The sequence below is a fragment of the Acipenser ruthenus genome, chromosome 20, assembly GCF_902713425.1.
Source record: "Acipenser ruthenus chromosome 20, fAciRut3.2 maternal haplotype, whole genome shotgun sequence".
Taxonomy (NCBI): domain Eukaryota; kingdom Metazoa; phylum Chordata; class Actinopteri; order Acipenseriformes; family Acipenseridae; genus Acipenser; species Acipenser ruthenus.
In genome coordinates, this window is record NC_081208.1 from 17,271,788 (window position 1) to 17,283,554 (window position 11,767).

An 11,767-nucleotide genomic window follows, 5' to 3' on the forward strand; every position below is an offset into this window, starting at 1 on the left:
TGCTAACCAGAGTTGATAATCAGTGTTCTTAGCGCTTATCAGCACTAGCAATACCACCAGTCCCACTTTTCTGTTTGTTCATCTTAACATGCATTTTATACTCCTGTGTGGTACAGAACCCTCTGAAACAGTAATATAGGTCCCGGTCCACACTTCAGGAGGTGGCAACCCTCGAGTCCTCAAACTTAAACAAAGATGCACAGTTGCTGCCCGTTCCTTTTTTTTTCTTATAACTCCGTATTCTACAGTTCAAACTCATTCGAAGCAGGGTGCAGAAGTTCATCTACTGAACTATTTTTGAATTCGCTGAATTATTTTAACATAAAAACAACCCCCCCTTGCATTCAGAATGTAACCATCCATTTCCGCGCGGGCTTTTGTGTGGCTAGCCGGAAGTGGTGAACGGGTGTTGTGGTGATAGGGGAAGGAAAGAGAGGTTTAAACAAATATCACATTCAAATCAAAAATAAAAATTGAATTAAATAAAACAAACACATAAAGTAACGGAGAATTATTGAAAGGGGAAATACTATTTCTTTAAAACGGAGTATTTTATGCTTCGGTTCAGCAGTACAAAGAAAATAAGTAGCTGTAGGTAGCGACGTCCAAAGAGGAAACAAACAAGACATGCCACAGATAGGACGTTAACATTCGAATTTCAAAAAGTAGACCGACAGAAATTACATAAAGAAGGTCGACGACGGTTGGGCTTGAAAGCAAAATTATCTAAAAAGACGCCAGGTAAATATAACCACAGACTGCACAGTTTTTTTAAAAAAAATTGTTTTGTCTTTGTGTTTGCTTGTTTTTATATTATTCTTCTAAAAACTACATAGCTTGAAGAATGTCGTGAATAGTGGTCTGTTGAATTAGTTGAACACACGCACAATTGAGACAGTTGCCACAAGGTTTTGCTTCAGAATGTGTGCATACGAGTTTCTATTGCCATTGTAGAACATCCTGCTGCATTACCCGATAGCACCGAACTAGTCAACCTACCTGTCCTTAATCTAGCCATTGGAATAGAGTTTGACTCTCTGAAGTCTGCATTTATATTACCTTGACAGAGCTTTCAATTGACACTAATTAGTTTAATTGGCACAATGTGTCAGTTTTTAAAACCGGGTTTGGTCGGCCATTTAACGTTCATATTGTATTTAATTATAAAACGGACTTGTTGTCTTCAGTATCAGGTTATTAATGTATTATTATCATTTTTAGGAATTACGGTTAGGTACATAATTTTACTTTGAACAATTAGACTAACAGAGAGAGAGAGAGAGAGAGAGAGAGAGAGATACATACACTCACACACACTGAGACTGAAACTGTCTGAATAATTTTAGTGCCACTGATAACATAACTGTGAATACAGCATTGAAACTAAGTGAAACTGTTTGAATCAGTGTTGTAGCCACTGCTGTATAATATGTCAGACTATGGAGACTGAAACTCAGGGGACTGTCTGAATCATTGTCGATGCATATATATATATATATATATATATATATATATATATATATATATATATATATAATTTCTGTCAATTGATAAGTCACAGTGATAACTGGATCTGAGCTTTAACGATGACCTCAATGGATACCATTATTTCAGCTTATTCTGTTCTCACATACCTATTAGATCTGCACAATTATTCAGATCAAGCTCTCCACAGGTGAGGTCATTGCTGTCGAATGAGCTAATTAACCATTCACAGTGGAACAAGTGAAGAAACAGCTGCTTGGGTTTGTGCTGATCGCTGCTTTTCTTAAGACTGGAGAACAGCAATCCATACAAACCCAAGCAGCTGTTTCTTCACTCGCCTCAAATGGTACATTAGCCCGATGAACAGCAGTGATCCTCATCTGATTGTCAGCACCTGATTTCTGTGGAGAGCTCAATCTGAGTAATCGGTTCTTGCTGCACTAACTTGTGTACAAAAAAACAAAAAAAAACTTGTATGTTATCGCCTGATGACATCTTCAACGTTAGTCTGTTTCCCCACCGTAGACCCCAATGTTAAAGCCAGGCTGTTTCTCCGCTTAGATCCCAATGTTAAAGCCAGGCTGTTTCCGTCCACAGACCCCAATGTTAAAGCCAGTCTGTTTCCCTCCATAGACCCCAATGTTAAATTCAGACTGTTTCCCCTCATAGACCCCAATGTTAAAGCCACACTGTTTCCCCTCATAGACCCCAATGTTAAAGCCAGGCTGTTTCCCCCATAGACCCCATTGTTAAAGCCAGGCTGTTTCCCCTCATAGACCCCAATGTTAAAGTCAGACTGTTTCCCTCCATAGACCCCAATGTTAAATCCAGGCTGTTCCCCCCCCCATTGACTCCAGTGTTAAAGGCAGACTGTTTCACAGAAATGCATTTTAAATCCTTGGTTAACACTGCTTCAAAACAGCTCAGAATAAAGTTGCTAGTAAGAGGTGAGAAAATGTATTTTACGTATTTGATAGCACAAGATCTTTTAGCCCAAAAAGAATCCAGACCTGAATTCTAAGTGGCTCATGTGATTCTTTGATTGTGTTTTGTGTCCAGGATGCTGGGAGGCAGTGGTATGCTGAAGAGCCATCAGGAGGTGCTGAGGAGGCACCGAGTTTCCCTGGCGAAGCAGCTGATTCTAGGAGAGCTGCTTCAGTACCTGCTGGCGGCAGATATCCTGACAGACAACATGGTGGAGACAGTCATGGTAATGAGCTCCTTCTTATACTGTGTCTTAAGTGGAGGCGCAATCAAAAACAAAATTCCTATCCAGTATCGGACTGGTTACCAAAAATAATCAATGCATTAAGAACCCTTTGTTATTCAAAAGCAAGAAGCAAGCAGCTAAATCTGCACAAACCTATATTTTATTATTCCGATTGAGCGCTCCACAGAAATCAGGTTGGGCTAATTTACCATTCAGAGTGAAACAAGTGAAGAAACAACTGCTTGGGTTTGTGTAGATTGCTGTTTTTCTTAGACTCTGCTACCCCGTTTACATAAGCTACTTTTAAGCCGGCTTTGAGACTGTCACACACTCTAAGGCTGACTGATAGAGACAAACAGACACATCCCTGCCTGTCAAGGGTGTTTCATGTTGAACTCAGGTGAATGAAGACAGTATGTTTTCACTTGCACTGTTTATTTTTAAAAGTTTTTTCTCTGCACTGCTCTGTTTCCCAGTCCAAGGTGGGTTCCTTCAGTCAGAACGTGGAGTTCCTGTTTCTGCTCCCGAAGCGTGGCCCGCGGGCCTTCGAGGAATTCTGTGCAGCACTCCGGGAGACTAAGCAGGAGCACCTAGAGAAACTGCTCCGGCAGAACATCGCAAGAGAGGTGAGGCACGAGGGGCGGGCTGCCCTGGAAATAACAAAGGAAACCTATCCTAGTGGAGTGACACACATTTAGACAAGAAGGGCCATATTTAAAGTGTTTACTCTAGTCTTTAATTAACTCCTGCTTTTTGAAAACGGTAAAACACCTGTTAGTTTTACAAAAACTATATTTCAAGATCTCTTAGCACCCTCAGGGGGTGTTGTTTTTCGTTTTGTTACATTAAAATGATTTGTTCTTTAAAAAAAATGAGTTAATTAAAAGAATGGAGTAAATGCTTTGAAAGATTGAACTTATTACGTTTCTTTTGGTATGTCTAACTTTAGCACTTAATAGTTATGGATGATTAATTGACAGTATGCTAATTCCCACTGAATTAACTAGTGTAAAATACTAGTGTAAAATCCTTAGTCCAGTTATTCATTATTCATTGGCAATGACTGAACTAATGCAGTAATGAGATCTGTGTTTGTTTTGTGTTTTCAGAGCAGTGTGGATACTATACTGTCCTGCCCCATACAGGAAACTGAGGGAGTCAAACCAAAAAGACCCCGCAGACATGGTGAGAAATACAGACCGAAAGACTGAGACACACACATACCCACACACACACTGAGACACACACACACAAACATACTCACAGACACACTGCGACACACACACATACTCACAGAGACACTGAGACACACATGACATGGACAGACAAGTACACTCACTCTCATACACACACACACACACACACACACTAACAGACTGTGACACATACTGTCACACAGATGCACCCACTCACACAGATAGACACTGACAGTCAAACACACACACACAGAAAGACACCCACTGTCTCACACACACAGTCTCACACATACACACACAGATAGACAAACGCCAACACACACACAGACGACAGAAAGAAAGTCGCACCAATTCACACACTGATAGAGAGGGAAACAGACAAACAGATGCACACGCTTTCACACACAGATCCTGCCACTGATCTAATGTGCTGCTGCGTCACTGTGTGTCTCCTCAGAGTCCATGGAGTTGAGTCTGGATGGAGGCGACGGGCCCCTGTGTCCGACCGTCCTGTCCTGCACACCTGAGTTCTACATGAAGCATCATGAACAGGTAGGGAGGGATCTGTGTGTCTGTGTACCTGGCTGTCTTTAGTGTGGAATGCGATTTGATGTGTGTTATCCTCTCTCTTGTCTACCCTGCCTCTCTCCACTCTGCTGTAGTCATCCCTCCCCCTCTCTCTTCCCTCTTTCCTACAGCATGCTTCCTCACTCTCTCCACTTCATAATGTAACTGTGTTTCATAAGGTTGGTACAATGCCTCCTTTACCATCAATGCATTATTTTCCAAAACAGCCAATGCATCGATGTCCTTAAAAAAAGTAGCACATTTAGAGCTACTGATAATATACTGAATAGCAACTAAATTATTGAAAACTATTACATCAAATAAATGACATCATATTGTGCATAAAAGCACAAAAATAATCAATTGACTAATTAAACAAGTAACAGCAACAACAACATAACCTATTTACAAAACATAAACCAGTCCTGTGTCTCAGTGTCCATTTCTTATATTTAGTTGTTGTTTAGAAACAGGATAGCCTACACATTCTTTGCTTTTAAACAGCTTGTTTACAGCTCCGTTGTCTGGGAGTTTTCTGGCCAAGATGCTTCTGGCCAAGCAGGCTACTTTTGGAAAGTGATCTTTGTTGTTTTGCCACCATTTATTTATGTGTAGTGATATAAAATGAACCCACATTCAATGACCTTATGTTTTTTGAACGGGATGCGAATGTCCCCCTTTTGCTTCTCTCTCTCTCTCTCTCTCTCTCTCTCTCTCTCTCTCTCTCTCTCTCTCTCTCTCTCTCTCTCTCTCTCTCTCTCTCCAGTTTGCAGTGTAATTCTCTCTCCCCTCTCAGTTCCTCACCCTACTTCAACAATGTAATTCTCTCTCTTCAGTCCTATCGCATGCTGTCGAGCCCTCGTGGCCTGGCTCTGGTGGTCAGTAACGTCCAGTTTGACCCCACAACCCATGACCTGGATTTTCGGAGCGGGGGGGAGGTCGATGAGATCACCCTGACAAACCTCTTCTCAGCCTTAGACTTCCGTGTCAAAGTGCTCACCAACAAAACAGCGGAGGTAACCAGAGACACACTAATTATTATTATTATTATTATTATTATTATTATTATTATTATTATTATTATTATTATTATTATTATTATTAGTAGTAGTAGTAGTAGTAGTAGTAGTAGTAGTATTGGGCCCTATTCACAACGCAAGTTATTTAAAGAATGTATTTTCAGAGTCTTTTTATGATTAGAAATTAGAGCTGCACAAACCGATTATTACCATTCCAAGTGAAACAAACTGCTTGGGTTTGTGATGATTGCTGCTTTTCTTAGACTGTGGAGAACACCGATCCACACAAATCCAAGCAGCTGTTTCTTCACTTGTTTCACTTGGAACGGTACATTAGCCCGATCAACACCACATGACCCTTGTCTGATTGTCAGCACCTGATTTCTGTAAAGAACTCAATCACAATAATAGGACTGAATTTTTACCACGATAAAAATGGTATATCAAGATATTTCACAATTAATCATCACATTTATTAAAGCAGAAAAGAATAGAGTTTTCACATTCATATTGACATGTTTCTCTAGTTATTATACAACAAATGTTTCAAAATATTGAAATGCTTACTTGAAGAACAGTAAATGGTAAATTGTAGAATATTTTGTTTTTTATGTTCACCTTTTAAGACATTCTGGTTTCACCATCGGTGTATTATTAAACAAAATAAAAACATTAATAAATGTATAAATAACAACAGACACGTGAAATGTCCCCTTCTTGTACTGGACACAGCGATCTTTAGCACAAATATTTTTTTAAATACTTTGATGCAGCTGTTGTCTTTTTCATTGAAGACATTTTAAATAGATTGGGCAGCTCTATGCAATGTGTTAAATCATTTACCAGAAGCAAACTAAACTGGCTGCCAGGTTCCTAAATGCAGTGTGACTGGCCGTGTGTTAATAAGGCAAACATTTGCTGTATTTATTTTTAAGTGTTAAACTTCTGTATTTACACTATTCTTTCAGAAATGGGAATTTTCACTAGGAACTACGTATTACAACAATTTGTAAATATCAAATCCACAATAACCGTGAAAAAAATACAGCCTTACCAATAATTGAATAATCGGTTTGTGCAGCACTATTGTAAATCACAAAGCCACTCTCACCCAATCAAACAGCATATGGAACTTTCCTGCGCATCTTAGTTTGCAATAAGTGAAGACTACTGACTGACACATGTTAAATGCATGGGTAACAGCATTAGTGTTGCATTGTGTTTATTTCTTGTAATTGAAATGTGATTTATAATAAGTTAGTATGTCCGATTGACCCTGTCCCTCATGGTACCTGCACAGTTCTGGCTGATATTTCTGTAGCTTGCCAAGCGTCCCTTGTCACTCAGTCCCTGTGTCGATGCTCTCGATTGGTCCTGCAGGAGATGAGGGCGGAGCTCGAACAGTTTTCCCGGCTGGAGGAGCACCGACTGGCTGATGCCTGTGTGGTGGCTGTGCTGTCACACGGAGTGGAGGGGGCCGTGTACGGAGTTGATGGGAAGCTGGTGCAGGTGAGGAGGAGGAGGAGGCAAGGAAAAGAAGAAAACATGAGCAGTTGCAGATTGGTTTAACAAAGCAGCCCCCCAGAACTCCCACTCATTCCAAAATCTAGGAGCATAATGATTTCAGCAAGTCTTTGAAGGCTTTTTATTTGTTTGTGGGAGCGAAAAGGGTTAATCTTCAGTCTCATTATGTATTTATTTATTTTGATTAGCTGATTTCTCTTTGTCTGTATATTTCAGCTGGATGAAATCTTTCAGTTTTTTGATAACAGCAGCTGCCCCAACCTGCAGAACAAACCCAAAGTGTTCTTTATCCAAGCCTGTCGGGGAGGTGAGTGACTGAGCCGGTCTGTCTTTCTGTTTGTCTGTAGGGATGGACTCCTATTGCAGAGCAGTTTGAGCCATTCCAGGTTTTTCTGTTCACTGAAATATGCCCACCTGAACTTCCGCTCTAGGGGTGTACCGATACACCAACGTCTCGATACGATACGCATCACGATATTCAGGTCATGATACGATAGGCATCCACAATACAAGATGGGCTGCCGGCATGATTCAGTGTTGTTGTGCATTTGGTGCTAATCTGACCTGAGCAGAGACGATTTGACGATTCCCGGAGTTACTTTTTAACCAAATAAAAGTTTGGTAGACAAAAAAATCGAAAGGGTTAGCATTTGCTTTCTTCTCTAAAATTACATTAGAAATACCTTTCAGTTATAAGTGCGTTCTTTAAAAGGTATTTATGCCTTAAATTCTTAGTTCTCTTTAGTAAACTTGCATACTTTATAGCAGCTGGTTTCACAGCCCCCAATTGGCACTAATCTTATTGGACTTTCTAGTGTTATTTGAGAGTAGTGGTAATAGGGATCTGTGGAAGCAGCTGTGTCTGTTTTTAAACGTTGTTTATGCTAGTCAGTACACCAGACTTGTTTTATTCCACTCATCGATGTCCACTGTTGCGGTTTAACATTTCTTCTGCATCAGTGAATAAAATAAGGCAGCCTTTCCTGACTCTTCCAGAAGAGCTCTTCTTCTTCTCTACTGACTCACAGGCTGGAACAGCAGAAGGGCGAGCAGGGTCTCAGTTCAGAGGGAGCCGGTCAGTGGCCACAGTGCTGGGGGGATGCATACTGTCATTTGCCTCCAGCACAGTCCTCCCACTCCCCTCTCTTTAGCATAGCCATATTCCCAGTTGCACATAATGTCAGTCAATAGCAGAAGCAGCTGATTGGTTTAAAAAAATTAAAGTATGAAAACATGACTCCTATTGCACAGCAGTTTGATCCATTTCTGGTTTTATAATAAGACAAATGTGAGTTTGTTATTAGCTATGCACACTGTGGCTAATCAGGCTGGTATTTAAGCCTGGAATGGGGGAAACTGTTCTGCAATTCTATTTCAATCCTTGGCATGGGGACAGTGGAAATGGCCAACAAGTGTGGCACTGTCTGACAGCATGGTTTCAAGCAAACAGATTTCTTTAACCCAAGTGTTGCACCAAATAATAATAATAATAATTTAAAAACGTGTTAGCTACAGCATGTGTTTCTTTCAAAACTGTAATTTTGAGACCTGATGTAGCGAACGGAAGAGGTATGTTTTCTGGGATTATTGTGTGAGCCGCAGCCACTCTGAAGCACGCTGTTTGATTTCAGACGAGACGGACTCTGGAGTGGACCAGCGGGACGGGCCGGACCAGTCCGAATCTCCGGGCTGCGAGCAGAGGGATGCTAGGAAGGAGAAGGATCTGAAAGTGAGGCTGCCCACCCAGTCCGACATGATCTGTGGATACGCCTCCCTCAAAGGTACCCGGGCTGGGAAACTGGGGCCCCTGGCCGCCATGTGGGCTCTGACGAGCCATAGATTATAAAGGGATGCTGCCTCCACAGTGCGGACACAGTGGCGTTAGTTTCCACCTTAAACCATCTGACCGAGCGCATCTTTGTGTACAGGGATAGAAATAAAACTCCTATTACATAGCACTTTCACCCATTCCAGGTTTTACTATGAGCTTGATTAGCCCCAGTGTATAGGTAATAAGCTCAGGTGTGTTTTATTAAACTCAAAGCAAAACCAGGAATGGAACAAACTGCTGTGCAATGGGAGTGTTAGTTCCATCCCTGCTGTGTGAGTTTCTGTCGGTAGTTTAGGAACGACCTTCTCTCCCTTGTTATTTTGCTAATTTGGTTAGTTCACAGTTAGGCTGTGGCAACATGCACTGTCCTTTACAAATTCAGTTATCTTATGTTTGAATGGGGTGTGAATGCACATTGAGAAAACAAAAAAATGGTGTCAAAAGTAACAAAACTGCAACAATACCGTGGAAAAATACAGTTGTAAACTCTTTTATAAGGGTATCGTGCGATCTTGAATTGTCCTTGATGTGTATCATCCAGACTTCAGCTCCTGACTGCTTTCTCTTCTCTTCTCAGGCACGGCAGCTCTGCGCAACACAAAACGAGGCTCTTGGTTCATTCAAGCGGTCAGTGAGGTTTTCTATCACAACGCCAAGGACAAGCATGTAGCCGACATGCTGGTCAAGGTGAGGAGGGAGATGCACCGTCGCAGGCTCTCAGCCAACACTTACAAGAAACAAGGGCCTTATTGTCAAAGTGTTTCCTCCCTTCTTTAATTAACTCCTATTTCTTTGAAAGGAGAAAGAATAAGTATTAGCGTTACAAAATGAGACACAAAATACACTGAGAGTGCTTAAGAGATCTTGAAATATACAACTTAGTAGTTTGGGTCTAGTTTTGTAAAACTAAAAGGCGTTTTTAATTTTCGTAAATAGAGGAGTTAATTAAAGATGAGAGTAAACCCTTTGAAAATAAGGCATTAAGTTATGCTGATGAAGGCACAATGTATGAAAACAGACGCTTTGACTAATGCCTTCATCATACCCAAAGTCGAAGTTAGGATAATCAATATAACTCTTAATGTACCTGCCTACCTTGATGTAACTCTGTGTTGGGACAGAGGGATTCGATTCAGAAAATAAACAAGTACAAGTTTGTTAGTGATTAGGGTTGGGACAATATTGAAAATCTCTGAAATGATAATTGCAGGATAAAAAATTGGGATATTTGCAATTATAGTGGTGTTTGCTCATTTAGATTCCTCTGGTTATACAAATGTAAAATACAATAGTCCCTCGCTAAACCGAGGACAGGTTACCTGGGATAATTAAGTGTCAGGTTAAAAAAAAAAATGGGTGCAGTATGATACAAGCTAATATCTACCTGCTTTCTGCCAATGCGCTCTGACCTTGAGTCATTCCCATCTAATATAAGCTATCTGATACAAAGACATTGCAGATGTGTATTTCATTCTCTTGCACTCTTTGTTGTGTCTGTCATACAAAGAATGCAAGAGAAAGCACATCCTCTCAACTTGATTAGAGGGAGCCACCCAACACTTAGAAACAGATTCTAAGGCATTTAATCTAAATAAAAAATGGACGAAACCCAGATATTAATTTATTCTGAAACTTGTTGTCTGAACGTTTTGAATGCTTTGTCATTGACATTTTGAGTTTGAAATCTACACTCTCAGCGACATTATGAGTGTTGCTGTTGCTGATAGGTTCCAATGGGGACGTGACTTCTGTAATATATATTGTATATGTATGTGATAGAAAGCAGAAGGGTGGCAGCCTCTCTCAGCACACTGCCTTTGTGTGTCTGTGATCTCTCAGCACCCTGCCTGCGTCTGTCTGTGACCTCTCAGCACCCTGATTGTGTGTGTCTGTGCTCCCCTGTTGGTCTGTCAGCACCCTGCCTGCGTGTGTCTGTGCTCCCCTGTTGGTCTCTCAGCACCCTGACTGTGTGTCTGTGCTCCCCTGTTGGTCTCTCAGCACCCTGACTGTGTGTCTGTGCTCCCCTGTTGGTCTCTCAGCACCCTGCCTGCATGTGTCTGTGCTCCCCTGTCTCTGACTCTCCTCCTCACAGGTCTTGTTTGTTTTGCCAGGTGAACTCCCTGATCAAACAGAGGGAAGGTTTTGCACCTGGGACAGAGTTCCACCGCTGCAAAGAAATGTCTGAGTACCGCAGCTCGCTCGACAAAGACCTATACCTATTCCCAGGATATCAGCCAAGCCTCTAAAACACACACACACAGACCCACAGAGACACAAAGAGAGACACACACTCACAAACACGCAGTCAGACATACAAACACAGTGAGAGATGCACACAGACACAGTGAGACACACAGACAGTGAGATGCACACAGACCCAGTGAGAGACACAGACACAGTAAAAGACACAGACACAGTGAGAAACACACACTCACAAACACGCAGTCAGACATACACGCAGACACAGTGAGAGATGCACACAGACACAGTGAGACACACAGACACTGTGAGATGTACACAGACACAGTGAGACACACAGACACAGTGAGAGATGCACACAGACACAGTGAGACACACAAACACAGTGAGAGATGCACACAGACACAGTGAAAGACAGACACAGTGAAGAGACACATGCAGACACACAGATAAATACTGTTTTTTATTTTAATATGTATAGTTAGGGGGAACTAGCCATAAAACTCAAAATATATGAGGGATTATTTTTTATTAATTAACATTTCTGGGTGTAAGTAATTTTATCTGAAGTCTTTTATCATTCCTTTTGATTTTTAATTTCAAAACATAATTTTCCAAACACCAGCATTTGCCGTGCATGTTAAAATGAGTTTTTGAAAAACAAATCATTTTCTTACTCTGAGATACAGAAACTAAACAGACAGGCTGGTTCTGTAAACTAACTCCTTATTTATGT

At 41.1% G+C, this 11,767-nt stretch overlaps 1 protein-coding gene across 1 annotated transcript; it reads left to right on the plus strand.

The window, feature by feature from the left end:
- The first annotated feature begins 364 nt into the window (after positions 1–364).
- casp2 (caspase 2, apoptosis-related cysteine peptidase) lies at positions 365–11,450 on the plus strand. Its single transcript, XM_034041980.3, has 11 exons — positions 365–741; positions 2,545–2,695; positions 3,172–3,321; positions 3,805–3,880; positions 4,349–4,443; positions 5,295–5,474; positions 6,858–6,986; positions 7,218–7,308; positions 8,633–8,782; positions 9,410–9,519; positions 10,944–11,450. The coding sequence occupies exons 2-11, from the start codon at positions 2,546–2,548 to the stop codon at positions 11,076–11,078; spliced, it is 1,266 nt and encodes a 421-aa protein (XP_033897871.1). The 5' UTR covers positions 365–741; position 2,545; the 3' UTR covers positions 11,079–11,450.
- The last annotated feature ends 317 nt before the right edge of the window (positions 11,451–11,767 follow it).